Genomic DNA, 22,391 nt, shown 5'->3' on the forward strand with positions numbered 1-22,391 from the left:
GTCTGTGCGCAACCCAGGACTTACTCCTCCAGTGCCATAGAATCAGGCTGATTGGGACCGGAACTGACGTCAGACACCCTCCATGAAAACGCTTGGGCACACCTGCGTTTTTCCGAACACTTCCAGTAAACAGTCAGTTACCACCCACAAATAGCTTCCTTCTGTCAATCACCTTGCGAACGCCCGTGCAAATTGATTTTTTGCACCATCCCATCGCTGAACAGCGATGCCCTTTGTTGCTGTACGAAGCGCCTGCGCATTGCGGCACATACTCATGTGCAGTTTGGACCTCATCGCCCGCTGTGTGGAAACTCACAGCAGCAATCAGATCTGAATTTCCCCCCTAGTATGGATAACAACCAGTCAATGTTAACTGAACCTACAGAACAGCATTTATTTGTTTGAGTATCTGATGTATTAACTATTGTTTCAGAAAGATATTCTGAAAAGGATTTACTTCACAGACCATAGGAACGTGGAATGCTGCAGAGTAGGAGAGGTGCCTAATTCTGCACCCTGGTCTGTGAGTCTCCAGTCTCCCTCCCATTTGGTGGTGTCAGACAGGTCATGCACGGTCAAACCATCACCTAAGGTGGACATCAGTAAATACTATTACAAACATTGGCTTTCAGCATTGTGCACATTTTTTTTTGTCTTTTTCTGCTTTTTGCAACTCTGACCTAAATGGTAAATTCAATATAAGTAGCAATAATAATAATAATAATAATAATAATAATATAAGCACTGGAATACCCACATTAATCCTTGGGACATACTTTTATAGTTGTACAGAATGGTGAAGCCATGAAATGCAGCAGCTGATCCCTGGTGATGCCATATTTATGAATATTAAAGAAATTGAATTATGTGGGTATAAAACTGAAAAAAAGAACAGTTTGCATAAAATGTCACCTACAACATATAAATCACAATTAACTGGATTTTGTTTAATAGTTTATTTAAAAAGTGGACATAACAGAAAGCTCCCCATTCTAGGCTTGTCAAAGTCAGAACAAGGCTGTACTATATAATAACAGCTATGTTTTGTCCTCAATTTCCTCTACATTGTAATGACGCTTTTATGATCTTTATGCTCTTGATAAGGATCAAGATTTTAAGTCATACATGTGCCAAGTTTGGTGTAAATTGCTCCAGGCATTCCAGAGTTATGCTGCAAACTATGAATTTTTACATGTCACCCCCCTTCCACCCCCACCCCTGGGGGTGCTAGGGGTGTCTTACCCAGGGGCGGATTTAGGGGTGAGGGCACCCCTAGGCACAACAGAAATTCTGCCTCCACTTGCATCATTTTATTATTTTTATTGGTTGGTTATAAGACCTCATTTGATTATAGCCAATTTAATAGAATAATTAAAAAAGCCACTAACTATGATTATTTTTTTTATTTATTATACTGTATATACATATTTACTAAATAGGATAGCTTACAGTGGCAGTATAGTATGTGCATGTCCAACCCATTTACACTCCATTCAAAATGACATATGGTACAGTACAGTGGAAATATTTTGCAGTTACTGGTACTTTTTGGGCTGACAATACCAACACAAGCGTCAAGTGCCGCCCCCAAACAAGTGCCGCACCTAGGCACGTGCCTCGCGTGTCTTATGGGAAATTCACTACTGGTCTTACCCCCACAGAATTTTTTTCCCGATTGCAAGTCATATATGTACCAAGTTTAGTCTAAATTGCTCCAGGCATTCCAGAGTTGTGCTGGAACATACATACATACACACAAACATACGTCCATTTTGATAGATAGATAGATAGATAGATAGATAGATAGATAGATAGATAGAATATATATATATATATATAAGCACAGAGTCCACGACACTCCCAATATAATATAACACAGTTCCTGGGTACTACAGGATGGCAATGGCCACAGGGCTCTGGTAGTATGGGTACAGTTCTTATTGTCCTCTAGATGGAAAGTCCTTACCAGGCCCGACTGTAGTAGTGGGAATAGCCCAGGATTATAACAGCTGATGTTCCACGGAAAGCTAGGCTGCTGCAGATGAAGTAGCTGCTGTGGGTACTGGTTGGAACCAGTCAGATGTAAACACGGAGTGGGTGCTGGATGGAACCAGCCAAATGATATATGAAGCTTGAGAGCGATGAAATACAAATGATATATGGAGCTTGAGAGCGGTGAAATAATAGTACCGGTGGTTAATGGAAATCTGCAGAAATTGTACCGGCACTTTAAGAGGAGCTGATCTCTGCTGGAAGCTGAATGCTGGAAGCAGGTGAATCTGTAACTGGAAATAGAGGAGTCACAGAGGACTGGAGAGTCATGCTGCACCGCAGGTGGTAGACTGGAGCGGATCTCTTTAGTTGAAGCTTGGAGACAGGAACTGGAAAACAACCACAGGAGAGAGACAGACTGGAACTAGGTTTGACAACTAAAGCACTGACGCCTTCCTTGCTCAGGCACAGGATACTTATACCTGCAGCAAGGAAGGGATTGGCTAGGCAATTATGCAGATTTCAGTGAAGCAGTGGATTGGTTGAAATTGAACATGTGACAGAATCCAACATGGCTGCGCCCATGTTGGTACTTGGAGGGAAAGTTGGTTTGGTAATCCATGTGGAAACTTAGCAGCAATGGCGGCGCCGGCCGCAGAGGACAGGAGACGCCAGACTGATGACTGCACACTAGAACCACGCGGACAACAGCGGAGGCCGCGGCTGGCATGAGGCGCCACTCTGATAACCTGTATACTGGAACACAGGAATGGCGGCGGAGGCCGCGGAGGACGGGAGACGTCATTCAGAAAGTAAACATGGCGCCACTGTGACAGCGTCTCAGGGTGACAGGAGAGGGATGCAGAATGTGGACATCAGTATTACAGATGAAATCCGGCCTTGGAACGCTGACCCAGCTTCAGGAGACATCTAAAAGGCAAGTAATGGCGTCCAGATACCCGGATCGTGACATCGGTGTTTGAAATAAAGACAGACAAGCAAGTCTGATGTTCAACGTTTCAATGTCAAAGCGGCATTTTTGTCAGGATCCTGACGAAAATGCTGCTTTGACATTGAAACGTTGAACATCAGACTTGCTTGTCTGTCTTTATTTCAAACGCAGAGAGTGCCGCCTGTTTCTGCAGTATATATATATATATATATATATATATATATATATATTAACCTTGTGTGTCCGTAACGCCTTAATTTGCTTGACATAATGTTACAAGATAAATCCATACTGTTGTAAGTTTTTTTATTGCATTGAGGGATATAGAATATGGTGGCGACAAATGCTATCTGTAGTATATGGGAGTCACCAATACTTTCTTTAGTGTCTGGGAGTCACTGATGCTGTCTGTAGTATCTGGAAGTCACCGATGCTGTCTGTAGTATCTGGGAGTCACCGATGCTGTCTGTAGTATCCGGGGGTCGCTGATGCTGTCTGTAGTATCTAGGAGTCACCAATGCTGTCTGTAGTATCTGAGGGTCATCGATGCTGTCTGTAGTATCTGGGAGTCACCGATGGTGTCTGTATTATCTGGGGGTCACCGATGCTGTCTGTAGTATCTGCGGGTCATCAATGCTGTCTTTAGTATCTGGAGGTCACCGATGCTGTCTGTAGTATTTGAGGGATGCTGTCTGTAGTATCTGGGAGTCATCAATGCTGTCTGTAGTATCTGGGAGTCATCAATGCTGTCTGTAGTATCTGAGGGTCATCGATGCTGTCTGTAGTATCTGGGAGTCACCGATGCTGTCTGTAGTATCTGGGAGTCACCGATGCTGTTGGTAGAATATGGGGGCCACCGAAGCTGTTGGTAGAATATGGGGGCCACTGATGCTGTTGTTAGTATATGGGGGGGGGGGGGGGGAGGTCCCAGATACTGTGGGAGGAGGCACAACCGTCTATATCGCCTCCGGGCGCCTGGTATGAATTTACTCCCCTGTCAGGCACACAGTGAGCTAAGGGCCAGTGTGATTGGTCCTTATCTCACTGTGTGCCTGCTACACTTAATTACTTAAATTTAATTTTAAGTAATCCTAATGTATATTACAGAATATAATTAATTTTCCATGTTATTAGCTCCAGTAGCTTTAGCTGTATTTACATCTGCACATAGACTGTACAGTACTAACATTCGTGATTGCTAATGTATTTAGCTATAGTTTCATTTTAACAAGTGTAACAATTTTGAATGGAGAAGTAAGAAGAAGGAAAAGGAGAAAACAACCTATAATTTACCAATTAGCATGCTGGAGTGCTTTCATCAGTCATTTCTTATCGTTTGCTAGCACTTGAGCTGTGTAAAGGTAAGCAATGTTTGTCCAGTAACGACCACCTTGTCACTATATTGTACAGTAGATGCATAAGATATCACAGAGCAGCACAGTTAGCACCTTGCTGCTAACTATTGAGGTATAAAAAAAGGATCTTTAATAAGAGGCAACTCCCATCATAATAAACAATGACATTTAATGCAAATAACTTAACCATTATAGGGGCAGCTCATACATTTTGTCAAGAAGGGAGAAGTCAAGAATTGGTCTCTGAAGTAGTATCATAGTAATCTGGCTGTCTACAAGTCACTGAAGGTTGATTGCAATGCAGACTCTTCATTATTATATTGCCATGCTCATTTACTGTCTGCCAGAAGGCATTGCCCTGCCATTTAATTACATTATTGTGGACTCCAGCGAAAATGATGAACTTATCACAGTGTACAACAACCTAAAGAAACCATATCATATCAAGGGGTAATTGTAATGGGTGCCAGAAACTGGAGATGCGGGAGTTTGTGTGAGATTGCCCGTATTATTAAAGCACCAATCATTTACAAGGCAAAACCAACCTTTTTTTTGCCAAGTAAATGATTGCCGCTTTAAAAGTATGGTCATTCACGCACAAAGTCCTGCACCTTCAGCTTCTCGCACCCTATTACATTTACTCCAAGCTCTCAGTTTTCACTAAACACATCACACTGGGGGCGAGATGTAATGCCACCAGAGTTCCGCTGCCGCGCATGATGCTGGTCAAACTCAAAAGTTTTTTTAAAGAGTAAATCACTTACAAGGCATGATTTTGCTCTGTAAATAATTGCCCCTTTAAAAAAAAAGTCCAGCCAGGGACGGATCTAGACTTTTCTTTAGGGGTTGCGGTTTACTGTTTAATCATCCCTCTACAGTTCCAACTCCTCCCATCTGCAATCCTAACTCCTCCTCTCTCAATTCTGACTGAACTTTTTGAGTGAGACTGAGATAGAGCTTTGTGAATGTTCTATGTACATGTGACTGTGCTATGGGGTAATTGTATTTATTAGCCCTAGTACCCTCACACCAGCAAGTGAGGGGCAAATGCTCTGTAACGCTTGCTCTCCTGGCTCCTCTGTGATGCTGTGTTATAAGCTGCAGCACATCGTTCTGCCTCAGGCTGTCCCCGGAGAGCTTTCTTCTGCTCAAAAGTGGGCCTGGCTATAACTGTGTGCCCCTTTCGCCCCCCCCCCCCCCCCCCCCCAGATCCGGCCCTGAGTTCAGCCGGCATCCTGCACGGCTGCTGAACTTGGGCGACATTACAACCACCCTGGGCCTGATGTACAGTATCAAAGTTATTTTGTGGTAAAATCCCCCAAAACTGCCATTGTCAGATGTCTTCTGGCTTCCGCATATCTTACGGATCCTCTTTATACAGCGGAGATATTTGCTGCGGTCCCTTGGCACAACAGTCCCTATATGGACTGTGATCTGGCCAAATGCACCAAGGTTCTGAAAGTGTAGCTAAATATAGTAGAGCTGTACCAGCAAGATTTTGTTGCAAAATTCCATCAGACTTAAAAAGTCAGTAAATCAGTGGTGATGTACATTAATAATCAATACATATAATGAAACTGTAAGGCTTGTGTCTGTACATTATTGCCTTATTATACCATACTATCTCTGCTGACAGTACGTATATCAATCATGCTGCCGCACAGTTAATTGATGAACACTATTGTTATGATACGTTAGTGCTACAAATGCTATTATAGTTCTTTATGTGATGTGCATTGCTACATTACTATCTATTTAGTATTACTGTTGAGATTCTACAGCCACCACACTACTTTATGTTAGTGTACAGTGTCATTTTATTGTATTTGATCTATTTATGTAACAATTTATTTTATTCCTGGGAATTTATCATTTATTTACTTATGACTATTAAAATGTATATTTTTTATTTATTGTGAGATGTGTAATACTGTGTCTGATTAGCGCCTATTTTGTACAATATATTTCTATGGACTATTTATGAACTATAAAGACAACATTTTTTCCCCAGAATTTTTGTCTGTTCGTTTTCGGCATCAAGCAAAAAATACTAGATGAATATGGATCACCTTGGATAGCTTAGTGGGCTGGGGCTGAAATGCCGGCATTCGGGATGACGGCAGTCAGAATACTGATCACAGCATCCTGATGGTTTGAGTCCCAACAGGGGTCGGTCAGAATACTGATCACAGCATCCTGATGGTTTGAGTCCCAACAGGGGTCGGTCAGAATACTGATCACAGCATCCTGATGGTTTCAGTCCCAACAGGGGTCGGTCAGAATACTGATCACAGCATCCTGATGGTTTGAGTCCCAACAGGGGTCGGTCAGAATACTGATCACAGCATCCTGATGGTTTGAGTCCCAACAGGGGTCGGTCAGAATACTGATCACAGCATCCTGATGGTTTGAGTCCCAACAGGGGTCGGTCAGAATACTGATCACAGCATCCTGATGGTTTCAGTCCCAACAGGGGTCGGTCAGAATACTGATCACAGCATCCTGATGGTTTCAGTCCCAACAGGGGTCGGTCAGAATACTGATCACAGCATCCTGATGGTTTCAGTCCCAACAGGGGTCGGTCAGAATACTGATCACAGCATCCTGATGGTTTGAGTCCCAACAGGGGTCGGTCAGAATACTGATCACAGCATCCTGATGGTTTGAGTCCCAACAGGGGTCGGTCAGAATACTGATCACAGCATCCTGATGGTTTCAGTCCCAACAGGGGTCGGTTAAGCATACTAACTCTTCCCACTCCCCCACCCGAATCCCCTAAACCTAACCCTCCCTTACCGCAGCATAAACCTAATCCTCCCCTCCCCCTCAGCAGCTTAACCCTAACCCTCCCCAGTGGTGCCTAAAGCTAATCTCTCCTTCCCACATCCTAATTCTCCCCCCCCCTCCCACACCTGCATTATCTTTCTGCTGAGCTGGCAGTCACTTCTTCGAGATCCTGGCTGTTGGGATGCTGGCACTGGGATTTCCATCTCATTCAGAATGCCCGTGCTGGCATTCCAAGCAGGATTTGGATTACGGTGACGGTATTTCAAATGTTGGGATCCCGACTGTCAGGATCTTGCCCGGATCACAGCTTAGTGACCTAGAAATAAATTGAGGTATGTATGATCTCGATGTGGGAGAGGAGCAATAAAGGAAAACCAGACGCTTGACCCTTGAGACAAACGCTCAGGGCTGCAGGCGTAGATCTCAGGACCTGCTGCTTCTCCCAGAGACCAGTGACTTCTGAACAATATTATGAGACGTGCACTTCAGTTTTTGAGAATTGTCATCTGGATTCCTGCTGGAACTGCATATAGAAAATAAATGAATTAGAGACAGTGATCCTTTCACTCCCTCAACTTCTGTTTCCACATGTTGAAAGACAGAATTAAGTATTCCTAAAATGTACCAATTTAGAAAGCAGGAGATATCAGAAATATAACCTGCTTTCAGGCCACCAGCCATTGCAGCAGATGTCCACATAGCTTTCTTTGGGCATGGTAGTTAACAAGACAGGCAAAGCAAAACAATACATTAATATTCACCCCTTGTATTGCAACATGGTTTGTTCCACGAGCAATTTGCTAAATTTAGATCCTTTTTTTGTTTGCTCCTAACTCTGAATCAGGATTATAATTTTAGTAGTTAGCTAGTTTATCACTAAAAAACAAAACAAAAAAGGAAACATTATTAACTGTACAGTAAGGCATAGCTCACATAACTAACTCCCAGTTTTAATATAAGTCCCAGCTGGAAAATTCCTATTATACAGTTACAGTATAGTCCACCCTTCCCTTTCTTTATGACTGTCTGCTATCCAGTTGTAATAAATATATTGTATGTTTGTTTTAAGTTGTACAACAATATGACCTACAGTATAATGTGGTGATCTAGTAATACCCCTTTCACATCGCACAAATAACCTGGTATCGACACAGCATATTGCCGTGTCGAAACAGGTCAGTGTGCGATGTGAAAGCTCCTTTGCTGAAATAGCTGGTCGCCTGACCCGGTAATTCAACCCGGTAAAAAAGAAGGGTTATTACCGGGTTGAATACCGGGTCAGGTGCAGTGTGAATGGGAGCCGTTCCGATGCAACACAGCTCCCATTCACAGCATAGGGAGAGGCGGCGCAGGAGATGAGCTCATATCCCGGCGCCGCCTCCACCCCCGCCCCTGCTGCTGCTGCGCCCCCCGCTGCTATGGCAACTGACCCGGTATATTGATGGGTCGGAAAGCCAGCAAAGGAGCGCAAATGCCGGATCCCACCCGGTAAGGACACGTTTCTCTTACCGGGTGGGATCTGGCATTTGCGATCTGAAAGCAGCATAAATAACTGTAGCCCATATATTGCTTGTAGCAGAGGTACTGATAGGAGGAGCAGTGATGTAATGACAGGTGTAGGTTGGTAGGCTACCATACCAGGAAGCAAGGGCTCTGGGGGCCCTTGGCCCCATGTGTTACTGCAGTATGTTAATGGTTCAGGGCTGTTTGTGTTTTTACCTTCTGGTTGTGACTACAAAAAGCATCACTCAACTCTTTTGGCTAATCAGCAGTATTGTGTGATGACATCACTACACACAGAACCTGATTCAGGTTGGATCGCATCAGTGCCGTAACTAGGCATTTTAGCGCTGTGTGCAAGAAACGACAGTGGCGCCCCCCCCCCACCCATGTAAGATAGGGGCAGTGCGCGCAGCAGGCCCGTGAAAAATGTATAGGGGTACGGCTTCATGGGGAAGGGGCGTGGCCACAAAATAATAGCAATTCATACTACGGTGCACAGTAGTCTACATTATTAAAATTACGCTGCACAGTAGCGCCACTACACCAGGTAGACCCCCTTTTATACATTACAGCAGACAGCGTCCCCCGTTTTACACATTACGGCAGCCAGTCCCCCTTTTTACACATTGCAGCAGCCAGGCACCCTTTTTACACATTGCGGCAGCCAGGCCCCCTTTTTATACATTGCGGCAGCCAGGACCCCTTTTTACACATTGCGGCAGCCAGGACCCCTTTTTACACATTGCGGCAGCCAGGACCCATTTTTACACATTGCGGCAGCCAGACCCCCTTTTTATACATTGCGGCAGGCAGGCAGGCCCCCTTTTTATACATTGTGGCAGCCAGGACCCCTTTTTACATATTGCGGCAGCTAGACCCCCTTTTTATACATTGTGGCAGCCAGGACCCCTTTTTACACATTACGGCAGCCAGTCCCCCTTTTTACACATTGCGGCAGCCAGGACCCCTTTTTACACATTGCGGCAGCCAGGCCCCCTCTTTACACATTGCGGCAGCCAGGACCCCTTTTTACACATTGCGGCAGCCAGGACCCCTTTTTACACATTGCGGCAGCCAGGACCCCATTTTACACATTGCGGCAGCCAGGACCCCCCCCCCTTTTTACACATTGCGGCAGCCAGACCCCCTTTTTATACATTGCGGCAGCCAGGACCAATTTTTACACATTGCGGCAGACGGTGTCCGAGAGAGAGAGAGAGAGAGAGAGATACTTACCTTCTCCCCGCTGATAGGCTCCTCGTGCTGGCAGCTCCCTCTCGGTGCAGGCAGTGAGATGAGAAGGAGGAGGAGGGAGGGGGAGCAGGGAGCCGCAGCAGCGCTATTTGATTGGTAGTAAGCGCCGCTGCAGCATCCCCTCTCCTTCTGTATTGGCTGCCCGGCGCTGCTATGGATGCTGGGATGAAGGAACCGCATCCCAGCATCCATAGCAGCGCCGGGCAGCCAAAACAGGAGGAGAGGGGGATGCTGCAGCGGCGCTTACTACCAATCAAATAGCGTTGCTGCGGCTCCCTGCTCCCCCTCCCTCCTCCTCCTTGAACCCGGCGCTGCTGTCTCTTCTCCCTCCAGCCGCGCACGGCGCACACAGAGGCGGCATGTAATGAGCCAATTTGACTCATTACATGCCGCTGGCCATTGCGCCCTCAGGGCAACTGCGCTGTGTGCCAAGCCCACTTGGCACACACGTAGTTACGGCCCTGGATCGCATAAGCGATGCAACCCGCAGTTTCCCAATGTTCGGGAACCTGCGCATGTGCAGAACTGTTCCTGCGAAAGCATCACAGGAATGCAAATACTTCTGCCTGATTGACAGACAGAGGTGTTCGGGGGGAGTGACGTGAGTCATGGTGGGTGGGGATGGTCAGCGTCACGCCCCCATTTTAAAGGAGTGGCAAATCCAAGGACTGCATCTTGAGATGCAGTTTCCCTTGCCTTTCAAGCCTGCAAGCCTAAGTAAGCGCAGGATAAAACTGGTCATACACCTAAAGATTTATTGGCTGGTTGGAACAAAAATCAGGTAATGTTATGGGTCAAATGACAACTGACCATTTGCTCTGAAATGAAGGAAAACTGGCAAAAATGGTCATTCAGACAAATTGGTTAATTCAAATGGATTTAACCAATTTGTCAAACTGTTCATTTTTGTCTGTTTTTCAGTGTTTGGGAGCAAATGGTCTATTGTTATTTGCTCCCATACATTACCAGATTTTCATTTCAACCAGCCAGATTGGACAATACATCTTTAGGTGTATAGCCAGCTTTCCTCAGCCTACCATCGCAGATGGACATTGCAACTGTTGCGATGTTCATCCCGGCCTGAGATTGCATCAATTGCAGTCTTGCTATCGCAAATGCAGGAAGGAGGTGCTATGCACTTCCTCTTGCACTTGCATTGCTAAGGATTGCATTGCAAAGCTGCTGCGAGAAGCTCTGCATATGCAATCATTACCGAATGAGGGCCCGAATTCAGAACTTAAAGTCACCAATATTTACTAAACAGACAGCACAGTAAATAATTTCAGGTTAATTCCTGTACAAAACCTGAATTGGGCCTCCATTAAATAAGGAATAGAACTCCATCTGGTCCTTTAATTATACACTTGGGATAATGAGGATTTAGGCTCATTGTAATAGCTACACAATTTACAGCAGTATCAGTGGATTTTAATAGCAACTGAAAATGTTGTGACATACATGTCATAAGTCGACACATATATATATATATATATATATATATATATATATAAACTGAAATTAAATACAAAACGGTCTACAAAATATCCACCATGCTACCATCAGCTGCATTAAACAGTACTGCATTACACAAAGAAGGTATCATGAGGAAAGATGTAAGGATATACTGGTGGGATAAATTACCAATATCCCATGATTCCACATTTATAACAGTACAAAAGAATTTATAAACAGTACAAACGAGTGTTCGGTCACACCCAGATAACAGACATTAAAGAATCTACAGGTGATCATTACAACTTCTATTATACTGCAGTATTAATAGATCATAGGGAATGCAGTTGGCAAAACAAGTAATGACTGTGTTATACAAAAAATGAGTAGATCAGCTCATGGGATAAGGAAATTTTAAAATTCAAATTTTGTTTAAAAGATTTACATACAATACACATACACCAGCCAGTATTAATATACAGACAGCATATAAATCTGAAATACATATCCCCCAAAAAAGATTATTATTTTTAAATACCACAATACAAATGTAAGTTGTTAGACAAGACTTCAAGACTTAAGCAATTATTTAGTGCAAGCTGATATTATAGCAAGTGTTTTGCTTTAATAAAAAAAACCCCTCATAGTTATTGTTTCAGACAGCCTCCATAGTTTTGTTCCGTGCAGAAATAATAATCAGCACATTAGTAGAGACAGTTGTTTTTTTTTTTTAGCACAAAAGAATTGTAATAAAAGAGTTCCAACTATCAATCCAGTAGAAAGAATCGGTATATGCAGCATGCAGGACGATTTTTGCAATTTAGCATTTGTTAGAATGTAGCAATCCTGGAAGTTTTATTGCACACTAATACCCCTTTCACACCGCAGCTATAACCCGGTAAATTGCCATTTTTTAAGCCTTCCAAAACGGTTCTAGCTGCGGTGTGATAGGGCCACTTCGAATTTACTGGTTACAGATTACTGGTATTTTAAAACGGTTAAAAAGCAGGGTCCTACACGGTTCAGACCCATTTCATTGTGCAATGTGAAAGGCTCAGGAACGGTATTTCCAAACCACAGAAGGTGATAGGCTGTCTCCATGCGTGATGTCACCAGGCAGAAGCAGGAAATAAACTGGAGGAAACACATAAGAGTGAAGAAGCATTTTTTTTATACAGAATACAGTTTAAAATGGCAAATTGGAGTGATGAGGAGGTTAGGGAGCTGCTTAGGATGAGAGGGGATGAAGAAATTGCTAGACAAATCACCGGGACAGTGAAGGATGCAGTAATCTACAAAAACATGGTAAAGATGCTTGAAGCTGCTGGGTTCCATCGTACGACTAGCCAAATTATTAATCATTAATTAATAATTATTAATAATTAATAATAATTATTAATAATATGTGGGCCAGAAAAGTCAATTTAAAATGACAACCACTGTTTTCTATGGGAGAAACATGTTAAGTGTGAAAGGTACCAAAACGGTAATGAAACGGTAATATACCAGTTACAACATGCAATGTGAAGGGGGTTTAACTGCTCAGACCCGTTTTAAGAACCGTTTCAAAAGCAGAGTTTGCAATGTGAAAGCAGCATAATGGGCCCTAGGTAGCAGTCATCTTTATGCAGTTAACGATGTAGCAAAATATCTTTAGTAATTTACAGGGTAAAGGGGGGTACTCACAGAGCGATATTCTAAGCAATCTGACTAGATTGCTTAGAATATAAACCTGATCGCTCCGTGTGTACCCCTTAAGCCCAGTACTCACGGGCCGATCAAGGAGAGATGCGTGCTGAGCGAACCGCTCAGCACACATCTCTCCTGCCGCTCAGCACAGCGCGATCTGTGCTGAGCGTGCGGGGGGAGACGCTCACTTCACCCAGCGGGTGAAGTGAGCGACCCGCTAGATTGGCCTGCATGCAGGCCAATCTAGCAGCGGCGATAGCGATGTGCGGGGCCGCGCATCGCTATCGCCGAGGGGGCTACACACGGAGCGATCCTGCCGATATTCTAAGCAATCTAGTCAGATTGCTTAGAATATCGCTCCGTGAGTACCCCCCCTTTACAGCGATAGCAGTGCGCAGCTCCGCGCATCGCTATCGCTGCTGCTGCTAGATTGTCCTGCCGTACAGGCCAATCAGGCCAATCTAGCGGGTCGCTCACTTAATCCGCTGGGTGAAGTGAGCGTCCCCCCCCCCCCCCCCCCCCCCCCCCCCCCCTCCCACACGGTCAGCACAGATCATGCTGTGCTGAGCGGTGGGAGAGATGTGTGCTGAGCGCCATCGGCCCGTCTATATGGGCCTTTAGACTGTAGGAAGCCCATTGATTTTACTGACACAGAGGTAGCTGTTCAGCCAGTTAATTTTATAAGGCTGGCAAAGCTCCTCCTCAGTATACAGCTATTTTAAATATGTTCCAACAAGTCTGGACAGACAAATTATATATGTGTGTTTGTGTGTGTGTGTGTGTGTGTGTGTGTGTGTGTGTATATATATATATATATATATATATATATATATATATATAATGTCTTCATAATACAAATAGGTAACTTTCTCAAGCGCTAAATCATTTGGTTCTATGTTATACCATTGGATTGGGTCCTTATCAAGCTTCAAAGCTGCCTTATCTGCCAATAATCATTACAAATATGTACATTATTTGTACACTGAATGACAAATGACACACTTAGAAATAGTATTCACAGCTAAATGGCCCTTATAGCATATGATAATATCTGGGTTGCATATGGCCATTTTACCTATACTGTTATAACCATGTTATTGTACTTTCACTATTGGACAGACATTAACGTTATGGTCGCAAAGAAATAAGCACACTGCAGTAATTCTCATACAAATCTCTGAGTAACCGACCTGTCAGTTCTCTCCCTGAGCCATTTGTGAAGACATTCCATCAGATAAATGCCCTGCTCCTACCCACTTATCTTGTGCAGCCTGGGGGAAGGTGAGAAAGCCAGAGACACGGGCCTGGACCCCAGCCAACACTTTATGTACCTACATGAATCTCTTCTCGCCTGGCAGACGCGATCTGTACTCCCAGCCACAGTCTGCCACCTATTCCCATGGCTGTGACAGGCAGAGCCACTACGTGTCAGGTAGATTTTATTGTGCTGTAAAACAAATAATCTCAGGTCTTGTTATTTGAGCACCAACATGTCAAGCCAGGAACATAGATAGGCGATGCTCTTAGTAACACAGCTAGTGATACAATCCATGTACCTCATTCCTCACAGTAATATTCACCATAGTGCATTAGGAATGGCATGTCAGCGTACTGTACAGCCTGATGTAAGTTTGGGTTACATAGTAAACCTTCTTATCTGTCTCTTTATCCCATGCAGTCCTAAGAGGGGTTCTGCTCTAGTAGCTCCCAGTTGTGTCTTGTGCTCTCCTTCTGTGGAGCGTTGTTTATAGTTATACATATGACTCTATGTTATACATACATATAAAGGTTATCAGTCAGGGCACATCAAAGTCACTAAAGTTCCCCTCCAAGGTATTCCAAGCCATATACTGTAGCTCTATAGCACACACTGGGTCTGTGTATTGTGCACAGGGTGATTGGCAGGAGTGGGGGCTGCTGAGGTGCCCCGTCTGTCACCTGTCAGAGTTATAGATGGGTTACACAGCAAGGTCAGCCTGCGGACAGGTACTAGTGCTGAGTATCCCATCATAGACCATGCATGCTGTTCTGCCTGAGCTGTCCTGTGCATGGACCTGCTGAGGTGTCATTAGCACCTACTTGTCATATCTCTCCCCAGGCCATTTGTGCAGCCTGCACGAGTCTGAGCAAGGGTGAATGCTAGCCCCCTTCTCTGTGCTACCCTGACCTGTCTATCGGGTAAGTAAATAATGGGCTGGTCTAGGCCATAGGCTATATAAGCGCACAGGAGGCTGAGAGGACATGAATGCAGGAGAGCTGGTGACTATCAGTAGGAGGATGGAGCAGGCCGTGGCTGAGGACACTGATGTGCAGGGAGGACATGGTCCATCATCACTCGCACTAGACTGCTATCGCTGCACTGACAAGAGAGCTTTCCCAATGGGATGTATTCGGGCCACCAGAGGAGCGGGCAGGCGAGGAGAGCACCGGTAATTACCCCGCTTCTGCAACGTGTTGCTTTACACTTGGGGCTTTTCAGTCCTTTATAAAGTATTTATGAAATATAAGAAATCTGCATGTTCGTGGATTACTAGCAAAGGCCTTAATTGCTTGTAGCCGAAAACATAATAGTTATCTTCAGCCCATAATAAATATCAGATGCAGAGTAGGCAGCCCTGTGGCCCTACTTCTTCTATGCAGCTAGCAGTTCTGGCATGCCTGATAGTCTTTGTATACTATTATGTCACACCTTTTATTGAACTGAATAAATAATGTAAGAGAAAGCAGGTGTCAAAGGAACTACTGCAAATGTTTGATGTATACACCAGCGAGTGATAGCTATGAGCTCTATGAACCTTTTGCACTTTTGTTGCTGAGAACAATGCAAATAAAGGCAGGTAAGCATCCATGCAGAACCCTTTCCCATTGATCCCTTAACCATCGGGATTGGGTGAAAACTGGAGCGGTCTGCACCCCGGGCCGGCTCCCTACAATAAAATGATGCCATTCTGGACATTGTAGTGCTAGTCCAGCCACATTCGGCCATTGTCCTGTCGGGGGTGGAGATTGGGGATGGGTCTGTGATAGATATTGATGCTTAGAAAAACATTGATATGTGTATAACTGAAAAAATAGCTATTCCTACCGAACAGTAGATTTTATGATGGAATAGCAAATGACTGGTTAAAACAAACCACAATACCGCTTCACTTTTCCATTTTAAAATTATTTGCAGACCCCCTGTATTATTTTGGAGGCCCTGGATTCACAGCAGCTGCCGACAAGAGTCACCGAAAGGCTTGGTAAGCATCACCGCATTTGGTTTTCCAAATCAGATACACTCTGAAAATAGATGTTCGGGAAACATTTTCAGACTAATCAAATACAGTATAGCTTTTACAAAGGGGATAATCTTCTATATGTGGCTTTAATAGTATGTGGGGAAATTATATTATTACCTTATGCCTTATACCTGTGTTGTTAACAGAGTCTATTCATGAAGCGGTGAAAAGAGTGGAGAAGTGAGCCAGTGGAGAAGTTGCCCATGGCAACCAATCAACTGCTTCATATAAATTTATAGCATGCCCTTTATAAATGTTACCTCAACACTGATTGGTTGCCGTGGGCAACTTCTCCACTGTTTTCACTAGGTCATGAATAGAGCACTCAAACATTCATACAATTCTTCCCTGTACAGTATGTTGATTCTTAGTTATTTACACATTGCTAGGCAAGGTTTTTGTTTATTTGTAGCATTTTTCAATAATTTGTCATATATATTTATACTTAGATTAGATGTTTTATTATACAGTATATAGTAACAATCTTTCACTTTCCTATTATGATACATTTTGTATTTGCCATTTGTATTTGTCATTTTTTTAAATGGTTTATTTATGATTTAAAGTATAGTACAAAATACAATGGCAGAAACATCCAGATGAAAATGAGAAAACACTATATAGAGTCAGATGTGCATCTGGAGTATATAATAGCAGTAGTACCAAAAACAATATTGTTAACAATGGAAGGTGATTTAATAATAATAATAATAATAATAATAATTATTCTTTAGTTGTATGGTGCCACAAGGGTTCTGCAGTGCCCTATTACAGAGTACATAAAGAAATACTCAAAACAGAAAAACAGCAACTTACAGTTGAAGGCAATATAGAACAAGTACAGGGTAAATATAGCTACAGCAGCAGACAACACTGACATAAGTATCAGGTGGTGGAAGATTGCTGGATTTGGTGCAGTTGAAGATTATTAAAGTAAGAAAAATTATAAGCACATGAGGGAAGAGTGCCCTACTTGTGAGAGCTATATATTAATACATTATATACATAATATATAATGATATATATATAATAGTAATACATTACAAATAATTAGTTAGAAATAGCTACTGTGAAAAGAAAGTAGAGGAAGAGAAAGTATGAGCAGAAATGAAGAAGGGGGGCACTTGTATAGCGCTTTATAAAGGATGGAGCTCTACAGGGATCCTATATATATATATATATATATATATATATATATATATAAAATCTGCTACAATACAAGTATACATAGTAGGGGGGGCAGGTTTGTAAAAAAAAAAAAACAAGAAAAGAAAGGATTTTACATATGGTACTATTATAAGTTTAGGAGAGTGCACACAAGCAGAGTATTTGTCATTTTTTACTTTGTGATACTGTAGAAAAAAAGGTTAAAACAAATGTTCATATATTATTATGATGATTATTATTATTATTATTATTATTATTAATACATTTCCTGTTAATGGACTATAATAATACAAAGAAGAGAATAATATAACCATACATACTTTGGTATATTATAGTACTCGGGGTATGCATCATATCAGTAATATCAGGTATCAATATGTTCATCAACATTTATGAATTATGCAGCTTTATATCCATAGGTCTAATGAATGGATACTTATTCCAAAGGCTCCCACATGTATAGAAATGATTGGCAACTTGCCTTTCATGGTTTTAAATTATTTTACAAAATATCATATCTAATTTGAAATCATATGTTTATTCACTAATTAGATATTCAAATATTATATGTTAAATTTAATCTAGTTGGTGGGACTGTCACTTGAATCTATAACCTGAAATAATGTTATACATTTCTATTGGCAACCTTTCATCCCCTTTATACCATGCATGTTACTTCTTACTACTTTCTACTCATATATTAGATTTTTATGGGTTACCTTCCTGGTGTAGCATGTTCTCTCATGAAACATATTGTATGGCTAGGATTTTCTCACACCGAGATGAGAAGTGCTCATCAAAATGAACACAACTCTATAATGTAAAAAACAGGTTGCAGAGATAACATGTTCTTCTCTTTAATTTAGCCATATGCCCCAGGCCTGTGTGAAATTCACCAAGCTGGACAGAGGCCTGCTGAGTACAACCACCCTGTGAGGTAAGGCTGTTACTATGTTGCAATGATGATTTTCAGCACTTAATGAACAAAAAAACAGATGTTGAAAATGGATGTTTTCAGGGGCTGTTGTGCAAATATCAAATGATAAATAGGCCCCTTAACCCCTTATCTAAATGCAAAATGATATGTGAAAATCAACATCAATCTGGGCTGAGCATCAGGGAAGGCAGAGATTTTGCAGTAGGCCTGTGATAACCATGCTTGTTTTAACTTGAGCTGGATTTTAATTACTGTTCTGTTTTGTTATTATGCTTTTAGTTTTTTCTCTTTTATCCTTAGTTTTTTTTGTATGTTCACCAGTGCCGTAACTAGACATTTTAGTGCTGTGTGCAAGAAACGGCATTGGTGCCCCCCCTTAACGTAAACCAGTGGCAGTGCGCGCCTACGGCGCACACGCGGAAAATATAGGGGCGTGGCTTTACGGGAAAGGGTTGTAGCCACAAAATAATACCAATTCATATAATGGTGCACAGTAGTCTCCATGATACAAATTATGACGCACAGTAGCGCCACTACACCAGGTAGAGCCCCTTTTTATACATTACGGCAGACAGCGTCCCCTTTTTACACATTACAGCAGACAGCATCCCTTTTTATAAATTACGACAGACAGCGTCCCCTTTTTTACACATTACGGCAGACAGCGTCCCTTTTTACACATTATGACAGACAGTGTCCCCTTTTTACACATTACGGCAGACAGCGCCCCCCTTTTTACACATTACGGCAGACAGCGTCCCCCTTTTTACACATTACAGCAGACAGCATCCCCTTTTTACACAAAACGGCAGACAGCGTCCACCTTATTCACGTTACGGCAGGCAGCGTCCCCTTTTACACATTACAGCAGACAGAGTAATGTCTGAGGAGGAAGTGACAGCCGCTGCTCAGCAGCAGCATTCAACCATGTTCACAGCCTCCTCCTCCGTCCTAACCATGTCCATGGTTTGCTGCGTCACTGCTTAGGGGCTGCTGCCGCACTGCTGCCTTTACAGACACACTGCAGGAAGGGAGGGGGAGATTACACGGGGGAGACAGAGACTCGACTGCCTGTCACTACCAGCGGTAATGTATATTAGCAGCAGTGCGCCCGGCAGATAAGGAGCCGGGCGCAAAACACTACTATAATACATTACAGCTGGCAGCACTGGTGGCCACTCAGGGTGGATCTAGATGGTGCACCCACAGCGCAATTGCGCTGTGTGCAAAGCACCATCCACCCACACCTAGTTATGCCTCTGATGTTCACTATTCACATTTGTGTATGGAATATTGTAATGGATGCTCATTTTTTATTTCTGTTTATTATAATATTTTTTTCCACTGTATTAACCCATCTATACCTAGTAAGTTAAGATCTGTTTTATTATATGTGTACAGAACTATTTATTTAGATAAGGTAAAATACATATAGTAATGCATTATACTTTGTTTTCTCTGATTTCTATAGTAATATATTTGTTTTATTTTGTAGACTGTTTTGGCCCAAGTCTAAGCCATTGGATGATATGTACGTAGAAGCTGCTGATTTATTAAGAAGCTTTCCAGTCCAGGCCACTATATCTTTCTACAACGATTCAGAGTCAGACACAGATGATGAAAACACTGAGGAAGAACACGATTCTGGATTTGAATCAGAATAACATCTATACATGTGTTATGTACAGTATATAACTTCAAGTGCACCCATCACCTATACATAGTGGTGGCGGTCACTATGGAGGTGGAAATTATACTAAACCTATGAATTAACTAGGAACTAGTCGCCATAATCTTTACAATGGCTCTGCAATATGTGTGCCTACAAATGCGGACACAACAAGTGTAGTGGCTTCATGTTTCTAATTATCATTATTAGAATTAATGTTATGTTTATACTGCTGGGGCTGCACAGGTAGGTCGTTTTCTGAACTGCACACCTGCTGCATGTTAGCCAACTTCTGTGTATATGGCTGACAAGGCTGGCTGCACTGAAAGTGCTGTGATGCCATGTGGCTCATTGGATGAAGATTAATAAGAAGGCCGAATGGAAAAAATGAACAGAGCGCAGGATGGGAGTTTGGTTGCGGTCAAATGCTTATAAAGGCTAACTGCTCCCTCCATGGGATAGGTACAGCAAATATACCCCATCTTCTCCATAGGCAAATAGAGGCAATTACTATTTTTTTTCCAAAGCATCTTGTTTCATTTGAACTCCACAAAGGACTATGTGAATCAAAATTTGGCCTTTAAAAATTGCCACCCTTTATTGCCTATATAAGAGAACTTAGCATTTAAGTGGAAACCTTTTTTATGTAAAATTGTATAATAGTATATAAAAATATATTTATTTGTATTAATTTCTAAAACATTTAATTAATATTAAAAATAACATACTAAATATGTTGCATTTATGTTTTAAATAGTCTGTGTAGGCTTAAAGAGTAAGTCCACCCAAATGTAATGAGATAATCAAACAAGAGAGGGGTTTATGTTCTAAGCCTTGGACAGAGATAAAGTACCAGCCAATCAGCTCCTAACTGCCATGTTACATGCTTTGGGGCACATTTATTAAGCCTGGTGAAGTGGAAGGTGACTCCAATGTCTCATCTGTGCTTCCTCGCGTCCCTGTGATCCAGTGAGTCATGCACTGCCTCTACTGATCTAGAGAAGGAGATCCTCTCTCCTGCTCAGAGGGATTTTTCTTTCAAACCACTATATAGCTCGTTGAAGTGTGCCCCCCCTTCCCCCATGAGATTTCCATTCAGCCAAATAGGAGACTCATTGGGGAGGGGCTTCAACCACTACTTTCTGTTTCAAAAAGTCAGTCTGCCAAGGTCACAAGGTCAGTTAGAGGCAGACTGTGTGACATTGAAGAGTCAGAGTTGCTTAAGGGAGGTACTCACAGAGCGATCGCTGCTTAAAATCTAAGCAATCTGACTAGATTGCTTAGATATTAAGCAGTGATCACTCTGTGTGTACCCCCCACAGCGATAGCGATGCGCAACTCCGTGCATCGCTATCGCTGGAGCTAGATTGGCCTGCAGGCTCAATCTAGCAGGTCGCTCATTTTACCCGTTGGGTGAAATGAGCGCCCCACCCCCATCTCCCCCCTCATGCTCAGCACACATCGTGCTGTGCTGAGCGGATGGGGGGGGGGGGGAAGATGTGGCCTGAGCGGTTCGCTCAGCACACATCTCTCCCCAATACGGGCCGTGAATACGGCCCTTTAGTCGAGCAGGTAAGTGAAACACATCTTTTAGTTTTGGGCAGCCTGAACTTACCTTGCCTCATGTGTAACAGTTATGGAGCTATTGTAACAAATAACCCTTTTAAATCAAGCACAATTTTAATTCTATGGATTTTACTGGGTAAATAAACTCTGACTAGTCCAAAGCTTAAAAAAAACCTTCCTTGTAAATCTCACAGAGACTGGACTTATAAGGATAGATGTTATTCTGCATAGAGAAATAATTTCAATTAATTCTGAAGCATAAGTAAACAATGTAACCAACAATGGCAGTGGTGTATAGTACAATCAGAGATAACATAGCTAATTGTCAGTAATACTAGACAAAATAACCAAATACATATATTAGTCGCAGAAGGTATACAAGATAATATACAAGATAAATAAGCACTGTGCAGGCTAATGCAGGGTACACACCCAAGTGATTGACCCAGCTATTCACACTTACCAATTGGCCGCTCGATATGTTTGGCCAGACATAACAATTGGGCCCACCAGTTGTGATGTCACTGTAGGCGGTTCCTACATCCATATAGCAGGTTAGTCGGCGGGCTGTCCGTACACACAGGCAGAAGTACCGATAAATCTGCATGATATATTGACATCGGCGGTGCTTCAGGGACGCCATGATATGTCTGTGAATAATGTTGTTTTAAACAGAGTGTATCGGCTGTACACACTAGCCAATGCACATATCCGCTGTATGAACGATATATTGGATAGTGTGTACCCAGCTTAAGAATACCCCCTCACTGGTATATATGGATCATTA

General features: G+C 42.7%; 1 protein-coding gene across 1 annotated transcript in view; it reads left to right on the plus strand.

Moving 5' to 3' along the window:
• LOC134909714 (protein ripply2.2-like) overlaps window positions 1-20,700 on the plus strand; it is a 78,884-nt gene extending 58,184 nt beyond the window's left edge. Inside the window, exons 2-4 of the mRNA XM_063916908.1 lie at window positions 16,160-16,226; window positions 18,299-18,369; window positions 19,865-20,700. Coding sequence (XP_063772978.1) covers window positions 16,160-16,226; window positions 18,299-18,369; window positions 19,865-20,033 — 307 coding nt within the window. The 3' untranslated portion in view covers window positions 20,034-20,700. The remainder of the gene's footprint in view (window positions 1-16,159; window positions 16,227-18,298; window positions 18,370-19,864) is intronic.
• The last annotated feature ends 1,691 nt before the right edge of the window (window positions 20,701-22,391 follow it).

This window comes from Pseudophryne corroboree, chromosome 4 (genome assembly GCF_028390025.1).
Source record: "Pseudophryne corroboree isolate aPseCor3 chromosome 4, aPseCor3.hap2, whole genome shotgun sequence".
Lineage (NCBI taxonomy): Eukaryota > Metazoa > Chordata > Amphibia > Anura > Myobatrachidae > Pseudophryne > Pseudophryne corroboree.